The sequence below is a fragment of the Indicator indicator genome, unplaced genomic scaffold (genome assembly GCF_027791375.1).
Source record: "Indicator indicator isolate 239-I01 unplaced genomic scaffold, UM_Iind_1.1 iindUn_scaffold_178, whole genome shotgun sequence".
NCBI classification, from domain to species: Eukaryota; Metazoa; Chordata; class Aves; order Piciformes; family Indicatoridae; genus Indicator; species Indicator indicator.
In genome coordinates this window covers 16,273-40,262 of record NW_026539264.1, presented here as the reverse complement: position 1 = coordinate 40,262, position 23,990 = coordinate 16,273, and the positions used below count along the sequence as shown (strand labels likewise).

The window sequence follows — 23,990 nt, the reverse complement described above, 5'->3', positions numbered from 1 at the left end:
ATGGGGTCTAGAGGAAGGTTCTTGGATCTCAGGATGGTTTTGAGGAGCATCAAGGAGGTTTTATGGGGTCTAGAGGAAGGTTCTTGGATCTCAGGATGGTTTTGAGGAGCATCAAGGAGGTTTTATGGGGTCTAGAGGAAGGTTCTTGGATCTCAGGAGGTTTTGAGGACATCAAGGAGGTTTATGGGTCTAGAGGAAGGTTCTTGGATCTCAGGAGGGTTTTGAGGAGCACCAAGGAGGTTTTATGGGGTCTAGAGGAAGGCTTTTGGATCTCAGGAGGGTTTTGAGGAGCACCAAGGAGGTGTTTTGGGGTCTAGAGGAAGCTTCTTGGATCTCAGGAGGGGGTTTTGAGGTCCTGGGCTCTTTTTTGGTGGGCCCCATGGTGGTCACCTTGGCGTTGTCCTCTTGCAGGGGGAGGTGATGAACCTGCTGATGTTCCTGTCCACCTGGGATGGGAAGGTTCCTCAACCAGCCATCCTCAAGCCCAGGCCCCTCTGGACAGGCAAACAGATCTTCAGCCTCATCATCCCTGGGCACATCAACTGCATCCGGACCCACAGCACCCACCCTGACGATGAGGACAGTGGGCCCTACAAGCACATCTCCCCTGGGGACACCAAGGTGGGGCCACCAGCTGGAGAAGACAACCTGAAGCCCTCTTAGATCCCTGCCAGAACCACCAAACCACCACGAGTGTGGTTTGGTGGTTCTGGTAGGGATCTAAGAGGGCTTTGGTAGGGGGTGGAGGGATCTGAGGAGGCTGTGGTGGGGCTGGGAGGGATCTAAGGAGGCTTTGGTGGGGCTGGGAGGGATCTAAGGAGGCTTTGGTGGGGCTGGGAGGGATCTAAGGAGGCTTTGGTGGGGCTGGGAGGGATCTAAGGAGGCTTTGGTGGGGCTGGGAGGGATCTAAGGAGGCTTTGGTGGGGCTGGGAGGGATCTAAGGAGGCTTTGGTGGGGCTGGGAGGGATCTAAGGAGGGTTTGGAGGGGCTGGGAGGGATCTAAGGAGGCTTTGGAGGGGCTGGGAGGGATCTAAGGAGGCTTTGGTGGGGCTGGGAGGGATCTAAGGAGGCTTTGGAGGGGCTGGGAGGGATCTAAGGAGGCTTTGGAGGGGCTGGGAGGGATCTAAGGAGGCTTTGGTGGGACTGGGAGGGATCTAAGGAGGCTTTGGTGGGGCTGGGAGGGATCTAAGGAGGCTTTGGTGGGGCTGGGAGGGATCTAAGGAGGCTTTGGAGGGGCTGGGAGGGATCTAAGGAGGCTTTGGAGGGGCTGGGAGGGATCTAAGGAGGCTTTGGTGGGGCTGGGAGGGATCTAAGGAGGCTTTGGAGGGGCTGGGAGGGATCTAAGGAGGCTTTGGTGGGGCTGGGAGGGATCTAAGGAGGCTTTGGTGGGGCTGGGAGGGATCTAAGGAGGCTTTGGAGGGGCTGGGAGGGATCTAAGGAGGCTTTGGTGGGGCTGGGAGGGATCTAAGGAGGCTTTGGAGGGGCTGGGAGGGATCTAAGGAGGCTTTGGTGGGGCTGGGAGGGATCTAAGGAGGCTTTGGTGGGGCTGGGAGGGATCTAAGGAGGCTTTGGTGGGGCTGGGAGGGATCTAAGGAGGCTTTGGTGGGGCTGGGAGGGATCTAAGGAGGCTTTGGTGGGGCTGGGAGGGATCTAAGGAGGCTTTGGTGGGGCTGGGAGGGATCTAAGGAGGCTTTGGTGGGGCTGGGAGGGATCTAAGGAGGCTTTGGTGGGGCTGGGAGGGATCTAAGGAGGCTTTGGTGGGGCTGGGAGGGATCTAAGGAGGCTTTGGTGGGGCTGGGAGGGATCTAAGGAGGGTTTGGTGGGGCTGGGAGGGATCTAAGGAGGCTTTGGTGGGGCTGGGAGGGATCTAAGGAGGCTTTGGTGGGGCTGGGAGGGATCTAAGGAGGCTTTGGTGGGGCTGGGAGGGATCTAAGGAGGTTTGATGGGGCTGGAAGGATCTAAGGAGGCTTTGGTGGTGTCCATCAGGTGGTGGTGGAGAACGGGGAGCTGATCATGGGCATCCTGTGCAAGAAGTCCTTGGGCACCTCAGCAGGGTCCCTGGTGCACATCTCCTACCTGGAGATGGGACATGACACCACCAGGCTCTTCTACAGCAACATCCAGACTGTCATCAACAACTGGCTGCTCATCGAGGGTGGGACACCTCCTGGTGGCATCTGGGCACCTTCTCAGAGGCCATCTTGGTGGGCTTGAGGGGACTTGGGTGGCCTTGGAGGGGCTTGGACCCCTCCTGGTGGCTCCAAATGGGCTTGAAGGCATCTGGGGACCTTCTCAGACACCATCTTGGTGGGGTTGAGGGGACCTGGGTGGCCTTGGAGGGGCTTGGACCGTGTTTTTGGGGGTCATCATGGCCCAAGGTGTCTCCTGGGGGGTTCTTGGACCCTGTTCTTGGGGGACATCATGGCCCAGGATGTCTCCTGGGGAGGTCTTGGACCTTGTTCTTGGGGGACATCATGGTCCAAGATGTCTCCAAGAAGATCTTGGACCTCTTTTTTTTTTTTTTTTGGAGCCCCTAAGGACCTCCTCATCCCCATGGTCTCCATGACCTTAGGTATCTGCTGCAGGGTCTGAAGCCCATGCCCAGAAGGTTGAGTTTTGGGGGTGAGGAGAACCTTGACCCATGGTGGGGACCACCCAGAGGTGGAGAGCATCCACCTGAGCTCCAGGTTGTCCTCCTGCAGGTCACACCATCGGCATTGGGGACTCCATCGCCGACGCCAAGACCTACCAGGACATCCAGAACACCATCAAGAAGGCCAAGCAGGATGTCATTGAGGTGGGACCAAGCTCCTGGTGCTCCTCAAGCTTTTGAGGTCTTCCCTGGGGCGTTGAGGTGTTCCCCAGAACCTGTTGAGGTTCTCCATGGGGTCTTGAGATGTCTCCAGAACGTTTTTTGGTGTCTCCAGGACACTTTGAACTTCCTCCATGGAGGTCTTGAGGTGTCCCCAGGACCTGTTGAGGTTCTCCCTGAGACCTTGAGCTCTCTCCAGGCCATGGTTTGGTCTCTCCAGGCCATGGTTTGGTGTCTCCAAGACCTGTTGAGCTTCTCCATGAGACCTTGAGCTGTCTCCAGGCCATTTTTTGGTGTCCTTATGACCTGTTGAGCTTCTCCATGAGACCTTGAGCTCTCTCCAGGCCATGGTTTGGTCTCTCCAGGCCATGGTTTGGTGTCTCCAAGACCTGTTGAGCTTCTCCCTGAGACCTTGAGCTCCCTCCAGGCCATGGTTTGGTCTCTCCAAGACCTGTTGAGCTTCTCCATGAGACCTTGAGCTGTCTCCAGGCCATTTTTTGGTGTCCTTATGACCTGTTGAGTTCTCCATGAGACCTTGAGCTCCCTCCAGGCCATGGTTTGGTGTCTCCAAGACCTGTTGAGCTTCTCCATGAGACCTTGAGCTGTCTCCAGGCCATGGTTTGGTGTCTCCAAGACCTGTTGAGCTTCTCCATGAGACCTTGAGCTGTCTCCAGGCCATGGTTTGGTCTCTCCAGGCCATGGTTTGGTGTCTCCAAGACCTGTTGAGCTTCTCCCTGAGACCTTGAGCTCCCTCCAGGCCATGGTTTGGTGTCTCCAAGACCTGTTGAGCTTCTCCATGAGACCTTGAGCTGTCTCCAGGCTATTTTTTCGTGTCCTTATGACCTGTTGAGGTTCTCCATGAGACCTTGAGCTCTCTCCAGGCCATGGTTTGGTGTCTCCAAGACCTGTTGAGGTTCTCCATGAGACCTTGAGCTGTCTCTAGGCCATGGTTTGGTCTCTCCAGGCCATGTTTTGGTGTCTCCAAGACCTGTTGAGCTTCTCCATGAGACCTTGAGCTGTCTCCAAGCCATGGTTTGGTCTCTCCAAGACCTGTTGAGGTTCTCCCTGAGACCTTGAGCTCTCTCCAGGCCATGGTTTGGTGTCTCCAAGGCCTGTTGAGCTTCTCCATGAGACCTTGAGCTGTTTCCAGGCCATTTTTTGGTGTCCTTATGACCTGTTGAGCTTCTCCACGAGACCTTGAGCTGTCTCCAGGCCATGTTTTGGTCTCTCCAGGACATTTTTTGGTGTCTCCAAGACCTGTTGAGGTTCTCCATGAGACCTTGAGCTGTCTCCATGCCATGTTTTGGTCTCTCCAAGACCTGTTGAGGTTCTCCATGACACCTTGAGCTGTCTCCAGGCCATGTTTTGGTCTCTCCAATACCTCTTGAGTGTTCTCCATGGGATCTGGAGATCTCTCCAGGCCCTGTTGAGCTCCTCCATGGAGCTTTGCTGTTCTCCTGAGGTTTTCGAGGTGCCCAGGGTGACCCTGCTGGGGGTGGTTGTCCTCTTGGCTGGTGGCAGGTGATCGAGAAGGCTCACAACAACGAGCTGGAGCCCACCCCTGGCAACACCTTGAGGCAGACCTTTGAGAACCAGGTCAACAGGATCCTCAACGACGCCCGGGACAAGACAGGGTCCTCCGCCCAGAAGTCCCTCTCTGAGTACAACAACTTCAAGTCCATGGTGGTGTCCGGCGCCAAGGGCTCCAAGATCAACATCTCCCAGGTCTGGAAGATCTCCATCAGGTCTTCTTGAAGGGCTGAGATGGGTTTGGGGGGTGTCAAGAAATCCATAGAGGTCATCTGCTAGGGTTTGGAGGGCTCTAGGAGGGCTTGGGAGGTCACCAGGGAGGTCTAAAGGAGGTTCCAGGAGGATCTCGGTAGGGTTTGAGAAGGTTCCTGAGGAGTTTGATAAGGTTCCTGTGGGGTTTTGAAGACCTCTGTGAGGCCTTCTTGAAAGGCTAAGGGGGTTGGGGGGCGTCAAGAAGTCCGTAGAGGTCATCTGCTAGGGTTTGGAGGGCTCTAGGAGGGCTTGGGAGGTCACCAGGAGGTCTAAAGGAGGTTCCAGGGGTCCCTTGGGATTTCTCTGTGGGAACCAAAGATGTTTTATGAGGTCTGGGAGTGCTCCTACCCCCTCTCCCCACCCATGGTGTCCTCTCCACCACCCTACCAGGTCATGGTGCTGGTGGCAAACATCTCCCAGATACTTTGAGTGCTCCTCCAGTCCCTCAGGCCCTTCTCTATGGGGACCAAAGACGTTTTATGAGGTCTGGGGGTTCTCCTGTCCTGTTTGGACACCCATGGTGTCCCTCCAACCTTCTCTACTGGTTGTGGTGCTGGTGGCAAACATCTCCCAGATACTTTGAGTGCTCCTCCAGTCCCTCAGGCCCTTCTGTATGGGGACCAAAGACGTTTTATGAGGTCTGGAGGTTCTCCAACGCCCTCTCCCCCACCCACATTGTCCTCTCCACCCTCCCCCTGCAGGTGATCGCCGTGGTGGGGCAGCAGAACGTGGAGGGCAAGCGGATCCCCTTCGGCTTCAAGCACCGCACCCTGCCCCACTTCATCAAGGACGACTACGGCCCCGAGAGCCGCGGCTTCGTGGAGAACTCCTACCTGGCAGGCCTCACCCCCACCGAGTTCTTCTTCCACGCCATGGGTGGCCGCGAGGGCCTCATCGACACCGCCGTCAAGACGGCTGAGACGGGTGTGTGCCGGCTCCTCCCACCCCGCCTTCTGCCGGCTCCTCCCACCCCCTCTGCCGGCTCCTCCTCCCACCCCCTCTGCCGGCTCCTCCTCCCACCCCCTCTGCCGGCTCCTCCTCCCACCCCTTCCTGCCGGCTCCTCCTCCCACCCCTTCCTGCCGGCTCCTCCTCCCACCCCTTCCTGCCGGCTCCTCCTCCCACCCCCTCTGCCGGCTCCTCCTCCCACCCCCCTCTGCCGGCTCCTCCTCCCACCCCCTCTGCCGGCTCCTCCTCCCACCCCCTCTGCCGGCTCCTCCTCCCACCCCCTCTGCCGGCTCCTCCTCCCACCCCCTCTGCCGGCTCCTCCTCCCACCCCCTCTGCCGGCTCCTCCTCCCACCCCCTCTGCCGGCTCCTCCCACCCCCTCTGCCGGCTCCTCCTCCTCCCCCCCCCCCCTCCTGCCGGCTCCTCCCCCCCCCCCCCCCTCCTGCCGGCTCCTCCCCCCCCCCCCCCCCTTCCTGCCAGCTCCTTCCCCACCCCCCCCCCTCCTCCTCTCCATTCCAGCTCCCCTCCCACCCCCCTTCCGGCTCCTCCCGGCTCCTCCCTGTCTTCCTTCCAGCTCCTCCTCTTCCAGCTTTTCCCTGTCTTCCTTCTAGCCCCTCCCCCTCTTCCAGCACCTCCCTCTCCTCCCTCAGCCCCTCCTGAGATACTTCCTGAAGACCTCCAACCCCTCCCTAGATGCCTCCTGGATCCCCTCCCTAGCCCCCTCCTGCCCCTTACCCCGGGCGCCTGGGGATGACCTGGTGGCGCCCTGCCCGCAGGGTACATCCAGCGGCGCCTGATCAAGTCGATGGAGTCGGTGATGGTGAAGTACGACGCCACGGTGCGGAACTCCATCAACCAGGTGGTGCAGCTGCGCTACGGCGAGGACGGCCTGGCCGGGGAGAGCGTCGAGTTCCAGAACCTGGCCACCCTCAAGCCCTCCAACAAGTCCTTCGAGAAGAAGTGAGGCTCCCTCCTCACCCCGCCCCACCGGCCCTGGCCTCCTGGGGGTGGCTCCTCGGGGCTTCAGAGCTCTCCTTCTTGGCTTGGGACCCAACTTGAGGTCTTCAAAGTTCTCTTTTTTGGCTTGGAGCCTCCCTTGAGGTCCTCAAACTCCTCCTTTCTAGCAGTGGAACCATCTTGAGGTCCTCAAATGGCTTCTTCCATGACTTGGAACTCAACCTGAGGTCCTTACATAGCTCCTTTTATGACTCGTAACCCCCATTGAGGTCCTCCAATGTGTTCTCCATGACTTGAAACCCATCTTGAGGTCCTTCAATGGGTTATTCCATGACTTGGAACCCATCTTGAGGTCCTCAAATGACTTCTTCCATGACTTCAAACTTAATTTGAAGTTTTCAAAGTTCTCCTTCATGACTTGGAACCCATCTTGAGGTCCTCCAATGGGTTCTCCATGACTTGGAACCCAACTTGAGGTCCTCAAATTGCTTCTTCCATGACTTGGAACCCAATTTGAGGTCCTCAAATTGCTTCTTCCATGACTTGGAACCCAATTTGAGGTCCTCAAATGGCTTCTTCTATGACTCAGAACCCCCCTTGAGGTCCTCAAATGGGTTCTCCATGACTTGGAACCCATTTTGAGGTCCTCAAATTGCTTCTTCCATGACTTTGAACCTAATTTGAGGTCTTCAAAGTTCTCCTTCATGACTTGGAACCCATCTTGAGGTCCTCAAATGTCTCCTTCATGACTTGGAACCCAATTTGAGGTCTTCAAAGTTCTCTTTCTTGGCTTGGAGCCTCCCTTGAGGTCCTCAAACTCCTCCTTTCTAGCAGTGGAACCATCTTGAGGTCCTCAAATGGCTTCTTCCATGACTTGGAACCCAACTTGTCTCTAAGCTCTTCCTGGCCTGACTTGATGTTCCCCAAGCTCCTCCTGGCCCACCCTGAAGCCCACCTAGCTGCTCCTCAAGCTTCTCCTGCTGACCTTGGGTGATGTTTTGGTGTCCCCAGGTTCAAGTTTGACTACACCAACGAGCGAGCCCTGCGCAGGACCCTGCAGGAGGAGCTGGTCAAGGAGATCCTCTCCAATGCTCACATCCAGAACGAGCTGGAGAGGGAGTTTGAGAAGATGAGAGAAGACAGAGAGGTCCTCAGGGTCATCTTCCCCACAGGGGACAGCAAGGTGACCACCACCCCTCCAAAAGACACCCCGGAAGCAGCTGGTGGCCCTCTGGGGACCTTCCTGCTGGGGCCACTTGACGGCTTCTTGGCCAGCACGGGTGGACAGCCTGGCAGCTGAGATGGTTTTGGGGTGGGGAGCTCCAGTTTTGGGGTCCTCAGCCCCCTCCTTGAGGTCCTCACCCCATTTTTGAGGTCTTCACCCCCATCCTTGAGGTTCTGACCCCATTTTTGGGTGCTCCCCCCCATTTTTGAGGTCCTCAGCCCCATTTTTGGGGTTCCTCACCCCCATTTTGGGTTTCTCGCTCTCATTTTTGGGGTTCTGACCCCAGTTTTGGTTCCTCACCCCCATTTTTTGAAGTCCTGTCCCCCATTTTTGAGGTCCTCAGCCCCATTCTTGAGCTTCTGACCACATTTTGGGTTCCTCAACCCCATCCTTGAGGTCCCTCACCCCAATTTTGGGTTCCTCACCCCCATTTTTGAGGTTCCTCAGCCCCATCCTTGAGGTTCCTCACCCCAATTTTTGGGTTCCTCAGCCCCATCCTTGAGGTTCTGACCACATTCTGGGTTCCTCACCCCCATCCTGGAGGGTCCTCACCCCCATCCTTGAGCTTCTGACCACATTTTGGGTTCCTCAGCCCCATCCTTGAGCTTCTGACCACATTTTGGGTTCCTCAGCCCCATCCTTGAGCTTCTTGACCACATTTTGGGTTCCTCAGCCCCATCCTTGAGCTTCTGACCACATTTTGGGTTCCTCACCCCCATTTTTTGAGGTCCTCACCCCCATCCTTGAGCTTCTGACCCCGTTTTTGAGGTCCCTGACCCCCTGTGGCCTGTGTCCCCTCCCCAGGTTGTCCTCCCCTGTAACCTGCTGAGGATGATCTGGAATGCTCAGAAGATTTTCCACATCAACTCCAGGCTGCCCTCAGACCTCCACCCGGTCAAGGTGGTGGAAGGTGAGTCCTGGGGGTGCTCCTCAACCTTTGGGGGGGGGTCAGGAAGGGCTTCTGCTGCTTCTTGGAGCCCCTTCTGAAGGCCTTATGGCACCTGAGGCCCTCTCTGGAGGTTGTTATGGACCTTGAGGCCCTCCAAGAAGCTTCTGCTGGGGTCTTGAAGCCCCTTCTGAAGGTCTTATGGCACCTGAGGTCTTCTCTGGAGGTCGTTATGGACGTTGAGGTTCTCCAAGAAGCTTCTGCTGGTTCTTGAAGCCCCTTCTGAAGGTCTTATGGGACCTGAGGTCCTCTCTGGAGGTCGTTATGGACGTTGAGGTTCTCCAAGAAGCTTCTGCTGGTTCTTGAAGCCCCTTCTGAAGGTCTTATGGGACCTGAGGTCCTCTCTGGAGGTCGTTATGGACGTTGAGGTTCTCCAAGAAGCTTCTGCTGGTTCTTGAAGCCCCTTCTGAAGGTCTTATGGGACCTGAGGTCCTCTCTGGAGGTCGTTATGGACGTTGAGGTTCTCCAAGAAGCTTCTGCTGGTTCTTGAAGCGCCTTCTGAAGGTCTTATGGGACCTGAGGTCCTCTCTGGAGGTCGTTATGGACGTTGAGGTTCTCCAAGAAGCTTCTGCTGGTTCTTGAAGCCCCTTCTGAAGGATTTATGGCTCCTGAGGCCCTCTGTGGAGGCCATTATGGACCTTGAGGCCCTCTGTGAAGCATCTGCTGGTTTCTGAAGCCCCTTCTGAAGCTTCTCCTGGGTCTTGAGGCCCTCTGTGAAGCTTCTGCAGGTTCTTGAAGCCTCTTCTGAAGATCTTATGGGTCCCGAGGTCCTCTCTGGAGGTCGTTATGGACATTGAGGTTCTCCAAGAAGCTTCTGCTGGTTCTTGGAGCCCCTTGTGAAGGTCTTATGGGACCTGAGGTCTTCTCTGGAGATCATTATGGACCTCGAGGCCCTCCAAGAGGCTTCTGCTGCTTCTTGAAGGCCCTTCTGAAGATCCTATGGGTCCCGAGGTCCTCTCTGGAGGTCGTTACGGCCCTTGAGGACCCTGAGGGACCCTCCTGTGTTCCCCCCTCCCCCTTTTTCTGTGCCCCCAGGGGTGAAGGAGCTGAGCAGGAAGCTGGTGATCGTCAATGGGGATGACCCCCTGAGCAGGCAGGCCCAGGAGAATGCAACTCTGCTCTTCAACATCCACCTCAGGTCCACCCTCTGCAGCCGCCGCATGGTGGAGGAGTTCCGGCTCAGTGGAGAGGCCTTCGACTGGCTGCTGGGGGAGATCGAGTCCAAGTTCAACCAGGCCATCGTGAGTGGGGGGCTGGGGGGGCTGGGGGGCTGCTGAGGGGCTGGGGGGGCTGTTGGGGGTGAGGAGAGGGTCCTGGGGGGCTGCTGGGGGCTGGGGGAGTAGCTCTGGGGGGGGTCGAGAGCAGCTCTGGGAGGGCTGCTGGAGGGAGATCGAGCCCAAGTTCAACCAGGCCAGCGTGAGTGGGGGGGGGGCTGGGGGGGCTGTTGGGAGGTCCTGGGGGCAAGGAGAGGGTCTTGGGGGGCTGCTGAGGGCAAGGAGAGGGTCTTGGGGGGGCTGTTGAGGGCAAGGAGAGGGTCTTGGGGGGGCTGTTGAGGGCAAGGAGAGGGTCTTGGGGGGCTGCTGGGGGAGATGGAGTCCAAGTTCAACCAGGCCAACAATCACTTGGAGCCACATCTAGGAGGGGTTTGGGTCCAGCTCTGAGGTCCTTTGGACTCCAGATCCAGCCTCAAATTTGTTCTCCAATCTCAAGCTTGCTGTTGGTGCCACATCTAGGAGGGCTTTGGTTGCAGGTCTTGGGATGGTTCTGAGGTCCTCCTGGGGATTGCGTCCCCCCAGGGTGGTGGTGGGAGCAGCTTTGGGGGCTTCAGGAGCAGCTCTGAGGGCTTCAGGACCAACTTGGGGCCCTTTGGACTCCAGATCCAGCCTCACTTTGTTCTCCAACCTCAAGCTTGCTGTTGGAGCCACATCTAGGAGGGGTTTGGGTCCAGCTCTGTGGTGGCTTTGGGACCTCCAGGGAGATGGTGGGAGAAGGTTTAGGCTTTGGGAGCAGCTCTGAGGGCTTCAGGACCAACTTTGGACTCCAGATCCAGCCTCACTTTGTTCTCCAGCCCCACACTCGCTCTTGGAGCCACATCTAGGAGGGCTTTGAGCTCTGCAGCAGCTCCTTGGGGCTGGTCCTGAGCTGCTCCTGCTGCCCACCTGTGTGTTGTGTGCCCCTTTGCAGGCCCACCCTGGGGAGATGGTGGGGGCCCTGGCAGCACAGTCCCTGGGGGAACCTGCCACCCAGATGACCCTCAACACCTTCCACTACGCCGGGGTGTCAGCCAAGAACGTCACCCTGGGGGTCCCTCGCCTCAAGGAGCTCATCAACATCTCCAAGAAGCCCAAGACCCCCTCCCTGACGGTCTTCCTGCTGGGCCAGAGCGCCAGGGACGCCGAGAGGGCCAAGGTGGGCACCCGGCCTGGCACCTCCTGCCCGGCCTGGCAGCCTCCATGGGCCCCCACCCCGGGTGACCCTTCTGGCTCTTTGGCTGCTCCCTTGGGTGGTGGCTCTGGGCTGGCCTCCATGGATTTGTTTGCTGCCCTGTGGTGGTCCCATGGTGGTGGTCCCCCATGGTGGTGGTCTCCGTGGCTTTGTCTTCCTCTGCCACCACCGCCACCACCTGCTACCCTCACCTCCAGCACCCCAACCCCCCCTCAGATGCCACCACCACCCCCATGCCCTCCACCTCCACCACCCCAAACCCCCCTCAGATGCCACCACCACCCCTTACCTCTACATCCTCCACCCCAAACCCCTCTCAGCTGCCACCACCACCCCATGCCCTCCACCTCCACCACCCCAAACCCCCCTCAGATGCCACCACCACCCCTTACCTCTACATCCTCCACCCCAAACCCCTCTCAGATGCCACCACCACTCCATGCCCTTCACCTCCACCACCCCAAACCCCCCTCAGATGCCACCACCACCCCATGCCCTCCACCTCCAGTACCCCAAATTCCTCTCAGATGCCACCACCGCCCCATGCCCTCCACCTCCACCACCCCAAACCCCCCTCAGCTGCCACCACCACCCCCTCTCCTCCCCAATGCCCTCAACCTCCAGCACCCCAAACCCCCTCTCAGCTCCCCCTAACCCCACCCCCCTTTGGTTGTCCCCCTCCCCCCCAGGACATCCTGTGCCGGCTGGAGCACACCACCCTGCGCAAGGTGACCGCCAACACCGCCATCTACTACGACCCCAACCCCCAGAGCACGGTGGTGGCCGAGGACCAGGAGTGGGTCAACGTCTACTACGAGATGCCAGACTTCGACGTCAGCCGCATCTCGCCCTGGCTGCTGCGCGTCGAGCTGGACCGCAAGCACATGACCGACCGCAAGCTCACCATGGAGCAGATCGCCGAGAAGATCAACGCCGGTGGGTGCAGGGGGGCTTGGAGCAGGGCTGAGGGCATCTAAAGGAGCTTTGAGGAGGTTGCGGAGAGGTTGAAGGCATCTAAGGAGGGGTTGAGGAGGTTGCAGAGAGGTTGAAGGCATCTAAGGAGGGGTTGAGGAGGTTGTAGAGGGGTTGAAGGCATCTAAGAAGGATTTGAAGAGGTTGTAGAGGGGTTGAAGGCATCTAAGAAGGATTTGAAGAGGTTGTGGAGGGGTTGAAGGCATCTAAGGAGGGGTTGAGGAGGTTGTAGAGGGGTTGAAGGCATCTAAGGAGGGGTTGAGGAGGTTGTAGAGGGGTTGAAGGCATCTAAGGAGGGGTTGAGGAGGTTGTAGAGGGGTTGAAGGCATCTAAGGAGGGGTTGAGGAGGTTGTAGAGGGGTTGAAGGCATCTAAGGAGGGGTTGAGGAGGTTGTAGAGGGGTTGAAGGCATCTAAGGAGGGGTTGAGGAGGTTGTAGAGGGGTTGAAGGCATCTAAGGAGGGGTTGAGGAGGTTGTAGAGGGGTTGAAGGCATCTAAGGAGGGGTTGAGGAGGTTGTAGAGGGGTTGAAGGCATCTAAGGAGGGGTTGAGGAGGTTGTAGAGGGGTTGAAGGCATCTAAGGAGGGGTTGAGGAGGTTGTAGAGGGGTTGAAGGCATCTAAGGAGGGGTTGAGGAGGTTGTAGAGGGGTTGAAGGCATCTAAGGAGGGGTTGAGGAGGTTGTAGAGGGGTTGAAGGCATCTAAGGAGGGGTTGAGGAGGTTGTAGAGGGGTTGAAGGCATCTAAGGAGGGGTTGAGGAGGTTGTAGAGGGGTTGAAGGCATCTAAGGAGGGGTTGAGGAGGTTGTAGAGGGGTTGAAGGCATCTAAGGAGGGGTTGAGGAGGTTGTGGAGGGGTTGAAGGTATCTGAGGAGGGCTTGAGGGGGTTTGAGGGTATCCAAGCACATGACTGACCATAAGCTCACCATGGGGCAGATCGCCGAGAAGATCAATGCCGATGGGTGCAGGGGGAGCTGAGGGCAGCTAAAGGAGGTTTGAGGGCAGCTAAAGGAGGTTTGAGGGCAGCTAAAGGAGGTTTGAGGGCAGCTAAAGGAGGTTTGAGGAGGTTGTGGGGGGTTTGAAGGCATCTAAGGGGGGTTTGAAGGCATCTAAGGGGGGTTTGAAGGCATCTAAGGGGGGTTTGAAGGCATCTAAGAGGGCTTTGAGGAGGGGGTTGCCTGTGAGGAGCCTTGAAGACCATCTCAGAGCACTTTGAAATCCTCTGCCTGAGCTTTCAGGCCACCTTGGGGTGGCTTTGGTGGATCCTGGCTGCCTAGGGGTGGGGAGGAGGTGCCCATGGGGTGCCCACCATGCCCACCTTGCCCACCTCCACCCCTGCCTCAAGGCTTTGGAGATGACCTCAACTGCATCTTCAACGACGACAACGCCGAGAAGCTGGTGCTGAGGATCCGCATCATGAACAGCGACGAGAACAAGATGCAGGAGGTGGGCACCCCTGGAAGGGGGGCGGGAGAGGGGGCACCTCCTGGCACCTCCTGGCACCTCCTTGGCTGATTGGCCTCACTCCTGGGGTTGTCCTCTCCAGGAGGAGGAGGTGGTGGACAAGATGGACGACGACGTCTTCCTGCGCTGCATCGAGTCCAACATGCTGACCGACATGACCCTGCAGGGCATCGAGCAGATCAGCAAGGTGGGCACCCAGGGGGGCGCCCAGGGGTGGGCATGGATCCTGGGGGCACCTCGAGGACCTCTTGGAGGACCTTGAAGAGCAGTTAGAAGGTTTCCATGGAGACCTTTAGGAGGTCCAGGCCACCAAAAACGACACCTGTAGGTACCTAAGGAGGTCCATGGCTGCCTGGAGTGGCCATCTCAGGTGCCCAGGTGGCACCCAGAGGTGCCAGGGCTCTTTGTGGACCTCAAGGAGCTCTTGGAGGACCTTCAGGAACACCTGGAAGTTCTCCATGGATCCTCTTAGGTGTCCCAGGACACTCCTGAGACCCCTGTAGCCACACTGGGAGGTCCATAGCTACCTCAGGGTGTCCCCAGTGCCCCCTGGGCAGCACCCCTGTGTGCCAGAGCTCTTAATAGACCTTGAGGAGGACTTGGGGAACCTTGAGGAACACCTGGAAGTTCTCCATGGATCCTCTTAGGTGTCCCAGGATGCTCCTGAGATCCCTGCAGCCCCACTGGGAGGTCCATAACTACCTCAGGGTGTCCCCAGTGCCCCCTGGGTGCCCCCCCTGATGCCCTGGTGCCCCCCCAGGTCTACATGCACCTGCCCCAGACGGACAACAAGAAGAAGATCATCATCACCGAGGACGGAGAGTTCAAGGCCCTGCAGGAGTGGATCCTGGAGACCGACGGCGTCAGCCTGATGAGGGTCCTGAGCGAGAAGGATGTGGACCCTGTCAGGACCACCTCCAACGACATCGTGGAGATCTTCACCGTCAGTTGGGGACCTGCCAGGGGTGGGCCAAGGGGTTGGGGGGTTGGGGTGGAGGGGCATGGACAGCTTGGTGCTTCTGGTGGGAGTCATGGACCTCTGAGTCCATGGGGTGGTAGCTCCTTGCCCACCTGGCTCCATGGGTTGGTAGCTTCTTGTCCCATGGCTTGGTCTCTCCATGCTTCCTGCTCCCATGGGTTGGTATCTCCATTGCCACCACTTCCCATGGGTTGATGTTCTCATGCCCACCACTTCCCCTGGCTCGGTCTCTCCATGCTTCCTGCTCGCATGGGTCGGTATCTCCATGCCCACCACTTCTCATGGGTTGCTGTCTTCTTGCCAACCACTTCCCATGGGTTGGTGTCTCCATACTTCTTGCTCCCATGGCTTGGTATCTCTGTGCCCACCACTTCCCATGGGTTGGTCTCTCCATGCTTCCTGCACCCATGGGTTGGTATCTCCATTGCCACCACTTCCCATGAGTTGATGTTCTCATGCCCATCGCTTCCCATGGCTTGGTCTCTCTATGCATCCTGTTCCCATGGCTTGGTCTCTCCATGCCCACCACTTCCCATGGCTTGGTCTCTCCATGCCCACCACTTCCCATGGCTTGGTCTCTCCATGCCCACCACTTCCCATGGCTTGGTCTCTCCATGCCCACCACTTCCCATGGCTTGGTCTCTCCATGCCCACCACTTCCCATGGCTTGGTCTCTCCATGCCCACCACTTCCCATGGCTTGGTCTCTCTATGCATCCTGTTCCCATGGCTTGGTCTCTCCATGCCCACCACTTCCCATGGCTTGGTCTCTCCATGCCCACCACTTCCCATGGCTTGGTCTCTCCATGCCCACCACTTCCCATGGCTTGGTCTCTCCATGCCCACCACTTCCCATGGCTCGGTCTCTCCATGCCCACCATTTCCCCTGGCTTGCTATCTCCATGCCCACCACTTCCCCTGGCTCAGTCTCTCCATGCCCACCACTTCCCATGGCTCGGTCTCTCCATGCTTCCTGTTCCCATGGCTTGGTCTCTCCATGCTTCCTGTTCCCATGGCTTGGTCTCTCCATGCTTCCTGTTCCCATGGCTTGGTCTCTCCATGCTTCTTGCTCCCATGGCTCGGTCTCTCCATGCCCACCACTTCCCCTGGCTCGGTCTCTCCATGCCAACCACTTCCCCTGGCTCGGTCTCCCCATGCTTCCTGCTCCCACCTCCCCCTGGCCGCGCTCCCGGGCGGGCAGCGGGGCTGACGGGCGGCGGTGGTGCCCGCAGGTGCTGGGCATCGAGGCGGTGCGGAAGGCGCTGGAGCGGGAGCTGTACCACGTCATCTCCTTCGACGGCTCCTACGTCAACTACCGGCACCTGGCGCTGCTCTGCGACACCATGACCTGCCGCGGGCACCTGATGGCCATCACCCGCCACGGCGTCAACCGCCAGGACACCGGGCCCCTCATGAAGTGCTCCTTCGAGGAGACGGTGGGCACGGGATGGGCATGGGGTGGGCATGGCTGGGGGTGGGCATCCAGGACACATGAAGTGCTCCTTCGAGGAGACAGCACGGGCTGGGCAGAGGGTGGGCATGGCTGAGGGTGGGCATCCAGGCCACTGGGTCCCTCATGAAGTGCTGTTTCGAGGAGATGGTGGGCATGGCTGGGGGTGGGCATCCAGGGCACCAGGCCACCCTCATGAAGTGTTCCTTCGAGGAGACGGCACGGGCTGGTCATGGGGTGGGCATGGCTGGGGGTTGGGCATACAGGACACCAGGCCACCCTCATGAAGTGCTCCTTCAAGGAGACGGTGGGCATGGGCTGAGTATCCAGGGCACTAGGCCACCCTCATGAAGTGCTCCTTCGAGGAGACAGGGGGCACGGGCTGGGCATGGCTGGGGCTGGGCATTCAGGCCCCCCTCATGAAGTGAGGAGACAGTGGGCACGGGCTGGGGGTGGGCATGGGTTGGCAGTGGTCTTGGGTGGGTGGTGGCCATTGGTTTATGGTGGCTTTGGGGCTGGTTGTGGGCATGGGGGGGCTCTTGGTGGTGGGCATGAGTTGGTGATGGGCATGGGGCTGCTGGTGTCTCTGGATTGGTAGCTTTGGGTTGGGGGTGGGCATGGGTGGGTGATGGGCATGGTTTGGTGATGGTCATGGGGCTCTTGGTGTCTCTGCATTGATAGCTTTGGGTTGGGGGTGGGCATGGGCTGCTGATGGGCATGGGTTGGTGATGGGCATGGGGCTGTTGGTGTCTCTGCAGTGGTAGCTTTGGGTTGGGGGTGGGCATGGGCTGCTGATGGGCATGGGGCTGTTGGTGTCTCTGCAGTGGTAGCTTTGGGTTGGGGGTGGGCATGGGCTGCTGATGGGCATGGGTTGATGATGGGCATGGGGCTGTTGGTGTCTCTGCATTGATAGCTTTGGGTTGGGGGTGCTGGTGGCCATGCATTGGGTGGTGGCCTTGGGGCTGTCGGTGGCCTTTAGGGCTCTTGGTGCCCATGGGTGTCCTTGGTGCCCATGGCACCTTCTGCTCTCTTGCTTCCCTGGGAAGTCTTTTTGCAACGGTGCCCAAGCCCCTTGCCCCCCCATCCCTGAGCCCCCGGGTGCACCCCCTGCAGGTGGATGTGCTGATGGAGGCAGCAGCTCACGGGGAGAGCGACCCCATGAAGGGGGTGTCGGAGAACATCATGCTGGGCCAGCTGGCACCGGCTGGCACCGGCTGCTTCGACCTGCTGCTGGATGCTGAGAAGTGCAAGCATGGCATGGAGATCCCCAGCGCCCTGCCCGGCCTCGGCGTTGGAGGACGTGAGTCTGGGGGTGCCCGGCAGAGGGGGCACCCCCTGAGGACCCCTGGGGGGGCACAGCAGGAGGGTTGTGGCTGGAGGAACCTCAACAGTGTGGTCTTAGTGGGCACCACCACCACCCAACCCTGGATACTTGGGGGGCACCACCTAAGGACCCCTGGTGGGCACAGTAGGAGGGTTGTGGCTGGAGGAACCTCAACAGTGTGGTCTTAGTGGGCACCACCACCACCCAACCCTGGACACTTGGGGGGCACCACCTAAGGACCCCTGGGGGGCACAGCAGGAGGGTGGTGACTTGAGGAACCTCAATAGCATCAGTGCAGCCTTCATGGCCACCACTGAAACCCAATCCTGGGTACCTGGGGGGCACCACCTGGAGGGCTTGGGGGCACCCCCTAAAGACCTCTGGGTGGGCACAGCAGGAGGCTTGTGGCTTGAGGAACCTCAACAGTGTGGCCTTTGTGGGCACCACCACCCAACCCTGGATACTTGGGGGGCACCACCTGGAGGGCTTGGGGGCACCCCCTAAGGACCCCTGGGGGGCACAACAGGAGGGTTGTGGCTTGAGGAACCTCAACACCATCACCCTGAGGCCACCAGCCCAAGGCTCCCCCAGGTCCTCCTCCTCTCCTTCCCTCCCCCCCTTCCAGGTCCCTCTAACGTCCCCTTAAGCCCCTCCCCAATTTTTTGTCCCCTCCCCCAGCCACGGGGATGTTCTTTGGCTCTGCCCCCAGCCCCATGGGGGGGCTGTCCCCAGCCATGACCCCCTGGAACCAAGGAGCCACTCCTGCCTATGGGGCCTGGTCTCCCAGTGTGGGTGAGTACTGGGAGGCACTGGGAGGGGGCTGGGGGTGGGTTTAGGGGTGCTGGGGGAGGTTTGGGGGGAAGTGGGGCAGACCTGGCACTGGGTGGGGGGACTAGGGGTAAATTGGGGGGTACTGGGATGGACTAGGAGAGGGTTAGGGGTGGGTTTAGGGGAGCTGGGGGGAGAAGTTGGGGGCCAGTTGGGTGGCTGGGAAGGGGGTTGGGGGGCACTGGGGCACACTTGGGGGTACTGGGGGGAGACTAGGGGCAAATTGGGCAGTGGAATGGACTGGGAGGGGGCTAGGGGTGAGTTTAGAGAGGGGGCTGGGGCAGGAATTGGGGGGGCAGTTTGCAGGGGGAGGGGAGGCAGTTTTGATACCCTGGGGGCAATTATTTGCGGGGGGGGGCAATTGTGGGTGCTACCCCCCCCAACTCCCCTTTTCCTTTTGCCCCCTCCCCAGGCAGCGGCATGACCCCGGGCGGGGCAGGATTCTCCCCCAGCGCCGCCTCCGATGCCTCCGGCTTCAGCCCAGGCTACTCCCCGGCCTGGTCCCCAACCCCAGGCTCCCCTGGCTCCCCCGGGCCCTCCAGCCCCTACATCCCCTCCCCTGGTGAGTATCCTACCCCCCTGAACCCCAAATACCCCTGAACCCCAAAATACTCCCCTGAACCCCAAGATACTCCCCAACTACCCCCCTGAACCCCAAAGGCCCCAAACTACTCCTGTTAACCCCAAAATACCCCCAAATACCTCCCTGAACCTCAAAATGCTCCCAAATACCTCCCCTGCACCCCAAAATATCCAGAAATACCCCCAGACCCCAAAAGAACCCCCAAAATATCCCCCAAACCCCAGAATACCCCCTGAACCCCCAGATACCCCCAAAATACCTCTTTGGCCCCCCAAATACCTCTCCTGCACCATAAAACTACCCCAAAATACCCCCAAATACCTCCCCTGCACCCTAAAATGCCCCCTGAACCCCCAAATCCCCCCTTAACCCCAGAATATCCCAAAATACCTTCCCTGCACCCCAAAATGCCCCCAAATTGTCCCCCTGAACCCCAAAATACCCCCAAAACTCTCCCCTGAACCTCCAGATAGCTCCCTACACCCCATAACAGCCCTACTACAGCTCTACAACTCCTTGTAACAGCTCCCAACAGCTGCACAACACCTCTACAACACTTTGTAACTTCCTTCAACACCCTACAGCAGCCCTACTACACCTCTACAACACCTTGTAACAGCCCCCAACCCCCCGTAGCAGCCCCACAACACCGCTACACCCCCTTGTAACAGCCACCCATCACCCCCCAACAGTCCTTCAACACCTCTACAACAGCTTGTAGCAGCCCCAATCCCCGTAACAGCCGCACAACACCGCTACAACACCTTGTAACTTCCCTCATCAGTCCTACAACACCTTATAGCAGCCCCCGACACCCCACAACAGCCTTACAACACCTTGTAACAGCCCCCAACACCTCGCAACAGCCCCACTACACCTCTACAACACCTTGTAACTTCTCTCAACACCCTACAACAGCCTTACAACACCACTACACCACCTTGTAACTTCCCTCGACACCCCACAACAGCCCTACTACACCTCTACACCACCTTGTAACTTCCCTCGACACCCCACAACAGCCCTACTACACCTCTACACCACCTTGTAACTTCCCTCAACACCCCACAACAGCCTTACTACACCTTGTAACTTCCCTCAAAGCCCACATCAGCTGCACAACACCACTACAACACCTTGTAACAGCCCCCAACAGCCACACACCACCACTACAACACCTTGTAAGGACCCCAACGCCCCGTAACAGCCTTACAACACCTCTACACCACCTTGTAACTTCCCTCAACACCCCACAAGAGCCCTACTACACCTCTACAACACCTTGTAACTTCCCTCAACACCCCACAACAGCCCTACTACACCTCTACAACACCTTGTAACTTCCCTTAACACCCCACAACAGCTCTACTACATCTCTACAACTCCTTGTAACAGCCCCCAACACCCCATAACAGCCGCACACCACCACTACAACACCTTGTAAGGACCCCCAACACCCCATAACAGCCTTACAACACCTCTACAACACCTTGTAACAGCCCCATACCCCTACAACAGCCTTACAACACCTTATAACAGCCCCCCAAACCCCCACATCAGCCACACAACACCACTACAACACCTTGTAAGGGCCCCCAACACCCCGCAACAGCCTTACAACACCTCTACAACACCTTGTAACTTCCCTCAACATCTCACAACAGTCCTACTACACCTCTACAACACCTTGTAACTTCCCTCAACACCCCTACTGCACCTTGTAGCAGCCTCCAACGCCCTATAATAGCCTCCCACCACCCCATAAGACCCCCCCCACTCCCTATCCTGGTCCCCCTCTTACTCCTCTCTGTCTCCCCACAGGCGGTGCCATGTCGCCCAGCTACAGCCCGACCTCCCCTGCCTACGAGCCACGCTCCCCTGGGGGATACACCCCCCAGAGCCCCAGCTACAGCCCCACCTCCCCCAGCTACAGCCCCACCAGCCCCAGCTACAGCCCCACCAGCCCCAACTACAGCCCCACCTCGCCCAGCTACAGCCCCACCTCGCCCAGCTACAGCCCCACCTCGCCCAGCTACAGCCCAACTTCTCCCAGTTACAGTCCAACCTCTCCCAGCTACAGCCCAACCTCCCCCAGCTACAGCCCCACTTCCCCCAGCTACAGCCCAACCTCCCCCAGTTACAGCCCAACCTCTCCCAGTTACAGCCCAACCTCCCCCAGTTACAGCCCAACTTCTCCCAGCTACAGCCCCACCAGCCCCAGCTACAGCCCAACCTCCCCCAGCTACAGCCCAACCTCCCCCAGCTACAGCCCCACCAGCCCCAGCTACAGCCCCACCAGCCCCAACTACAGCCCCACCAGCCCCAACTACACCCCCACCTCCCCCAGCTACAGCCCCACCTCCCCCAGCTACAGCCCCACCAGCCCCAACTACACGCCCACCTCCCCCAACTACAGCCCCACCTCCCCCAGCTACAGCCCCACCAGCCCCAGCTACAGCCCCACCTCCCCCAGCTACTCCCCCTCCAGCCCCCGCTACACCCCTCAGTCGCCCACCTACACCCCCAGCAGCCCCAGCTACAGCCCCAGCAGCCCCAGCTACAGCCCCACCTCCCCCAAGTACACCCCCACCAGCCCCAGCTACAGCCCCAGCTCCCCGGAGTACACCCCCACCTCCCCCAAGTACAGCCCCACCTCTCCCAAGTACAGCCCCACCAGCCCCAAGTACAGCCCCACCAGCCCCACCTACAGCCCCACCACCCCCAAGTACAGCCCCACCAGCCCCACCTACAGCCCCACCTCCCCTGTCTACACCCCCACCAGCCCCAAGTACAGCCCCACCAGCCCCACCTACAGCCCCACCAGCCCCAAGTACAGCCCCACCAGCCCCACCTACAGCCCCACCAGCCCCAAGGGCTCCACCTACAGCCCCACCAGCCCAGGCTACAGCCCCACCAGCCCCACCTACAGCCTCACCAGCCCTGCCATCAGCCCCGACGACAGCGACGAGGACAACTGAGGGGGGCCAAGGGGAGACCCCCAGGGACCCCACCCTTAGGCTGTGGGGGTGACCCCTGGCTCAGGTGGCAGCTCCTGGGGTGGTGGAGTGAGCCCCAGGTTGGGGGGTGACAACCTAAGGATGGGGAGGGAAGGGAAGGGGGGGACTGAACTTGGGAGTCACCCTAAAGGTAGGTGTCACCACCCCCTGGAGTCAAGGAGGGACCCCCAGGTTGGGGGTGACCCCAAAGTCTCACCCCCTGGAGTCCAAAGAGTGACCTCCAGGGTGACCCCAAAGTGTCACCTCCTGGAGTCCAAGGAGGGCCCCCCCCAAAATAGGGGAGGGTGACCCCAAAGTGTCACCTCCTGGAGTCCAAGGAGTGATCCCCCCCAAAACTGGGGAGGGTGACCCCAAAGTGTCACCTCCTGGAGTCCAAGGAGTGATTCCCCCCCAAAACTGGGGAGGGTGACCCCAAAGTGTCACCTGCTGGAGTCCAAGGAGTGACCCCCAGGGTGACCCCAAAGTGTCACCTCCTGGAGTCCAAGGAGTGACCCCCAAAATTGGGGGAGGGTGACCCCTAACTTGGGGGCTGACCTTCAAGATGAGGGGGTGACCCCTAAAGTGGAGGTGACCCCTAAATTGGGGAGGGGGGAGAGACCCTAAGGTGCAGGGGGCACACCCCTAAGATGGGGCTGACCCCAAAATTGGGGTGGTGGTGACCCCTAAATTGGGGCTTGCTTGGCCTTGGTGGGGCCTCTAATGTGGGGTAGGTGACACCTAAAAGGGGGTGACCCCCCCCAATATTTGTGGGGGTGACCCCCAAGCTGGGGGGAGCTGGGAGCTTAGGGGTGGTGACACCTACATTGGGGGTAACATCCCCCCAAATTCTGGGGGTGCCCCCCCAAGTTGTAGGGGGGGGAGGGGGCAGATTTGGGGGTGGGGGGGTAGTAATTTATGGGGAGGGGTCCTTAGTTAATGAGTCGGGGGGGAGAGGGGGAACAGCAACAAGGAGGGGGAAAATGGGGGGGGTGTGCTTTTGGGGGGGTTCAGGGGGAGGAGGGGTGGGAGTGGGGAGTGCTGCTTTTGTTTTTGGGGTGCAATAAAAAAGCTTTTAGAGATTTCCAGTGATGGCTCCGAGAGTTGGGAGGGGAGGGCAGGGGGAGGGGACCGAGGAAGGGGGGCCAGGGGGCGGGGCCGGGGCCGGGAGGGACCGCAGCTCTCTGTCCCTCTCTGCAGCAGCTTCTCTCGTTTTCTCTCTGTCAGGGGCAGGGGCAGGCAGGACACACAGGCAGGGACAGACAGGCAGCACAGGTAGGGCTCCAAACTCTGCCACTGTAGGGCTCCAAAGTCTGCCCCTGTAGAGCTCCAAACTCTGCCCCTGCAGGGCTCCAAACTCTGCCCCTGTAGAGCTCCAAACTCTGCTCCTGTAGAGCTCCAAACTCTGCCCCTGTAGAGCTCCAAACAGCCCCTGTAGAGCTCCAAACTCTGCCCCTGCAGGGCTCCAAACTCTGCCCCTGTAGAGCTCCAAACTCTGCCCCTGCAGGGCTCCAAACTCTGCCCCTGCAGAGCTCCAAACTCTGCTCCTGCAGGCTCCAAACTGCCCTGCAGGCTCCAAACTCTGCCCCTGCAGGGCTCCAAACTCTGCCCCTGTAGAGCTCCAAACTCTGCCCCTGTAGAGCTCCAAACTGCCCCTGCAGGGCTCCAAACTCTGCCCCTGCAGGGCTCCAAACTCTGCTCCTGTAGAGCTCCAAACTGCCCCTGTAGAGCTCCAAACTCTGCCCCTGCAGGGCTCCAAACTGCCCCTGTAGAGCTCCAAACTCTGCCCCAGCAGGGCTCCAAACTGCCCCTGTAGAGCTCCAAACTGCCCCTGTAGAGCTCCAAACTCTGCCCCTGTAGAGCTCCAAACTGCCCCTGCAGGGCTCCAAACTGCCACTGCAGGGCTCCAAACTCTGCCCCTGCAGGGCTCCAAACTCTGCCCCTGTAGAGCTCCAAACTGCCACTGCAGGGCTCCAAACTCTGCCCCTGCAGGGCTCCAAACTCTGCCCCTGCAGGGCTCCAAACTCTGCCCCTGTAGAGCTCCAAACTGCCCCTGTAGAGCTCCAAACTGCCACTGCAGGGCTCCAAACTCTGCCCCTGCAGGGCTCCAAACTCTGCCCCTGTAGAGCTCCAAACTGCCCCTGCAGGGCTCCAAACTCTGCCCCTGCAGGCTCCAAACTGCCCCTGCAGGGCTCCAAACTCTGCCCCTGTAGAGCTCCAAACTCTGCCCCTGCAGGGCTCCAAACTGCCCCTGCAGGGCTCCAAACTCTGCCCCTGTAGAGCTCCAAACT

The 23,990-nt window shown here is 59.4% G+C and overlaps 1 protein-coding gene across 1 annotated transcript in view; it reads left to right on the top strand.

The window, feature by feature from the left end:
- POLR2A (RNA polymerase II subunit A) overlaps positions 1 to 21,781 on the top strand; it is a 33,227-nt gene extending 11,446 nt beyond the window's left edge. The window contains exons 11-29 of the mRNA XM_054398909.1: positions 412 to 621; positions 1,987 to 2,155; positions 2,703 to 2,797; positions 4,334 to 4,537; positions 5,296 to 5,518; positions 6,316 to 6,499; positions 7,508 to 7,679; positions 8,526 to 8,631; positions 9,703 to 9,908; positions 10,852 to 11,076; positions 11,802 to 12,048; positions 13,425 to 13,525; positions 13,626 to 13,730; positions 14,304 to 14,486; positions 15,754 to 15,957; positions 17,085 to 17,271; positions 17,974 to 18,087; positions 18,536 to 18,685; positions 20,528 to 21,781. Of these exons, the coding sequence (XP_054254884.1) occupies positions 412 to 621; positions 1,987 to 2,155; positions 2,703 to 2,797; positions 4,334 to 4,537; positions 5,296 to 5,518; positions 6,316 to 6,499; positions 7,508 to 7,679; positions 8,526 to 8,631; positions 9,703 to 9,908; positions 10,852 to 11,076; positions 11,802 to 12,048; positions 13,425 to 13,525; positions 13,626 to 13,730; positions 14,304 to 14,486; positions 15,754 to 15,957; positions 17,085 to 17,271; positions 17,974 to 18,087; positions 18,536 to 18,685; positions 20,528 to 21,684 (4,242 nt within the window). The 3' untranslated portion in view covers positions 21,685 to 21,781. The remainder of the gene's footprint in view (positions 1 to 411; positions 622 to 1,986; positions 2,156 to 2,702; positions 2,798 to 4,333; positions 4,538 to 5,295; positions 5,519 to 6,315; positions 6,500 to 7,507; positions 7,680 to 8,525; positions 8,632 to 9,702; positions 9,909 to 10,851; positions 11,077 to 11,801; positions 12,049 to 13,424; positions 13,526 to 13,625; positions 13,731 to 14,303; positions 14,487 to 15,753; positions 15,958 to 17,084; positions 17,272 to 17,973; positions 18,088 to 18,535; positions 18,686 to 20,527) is intronic.
- Positions 21,782 to 23,990: the final 2,209 nt, after the last annotated feature.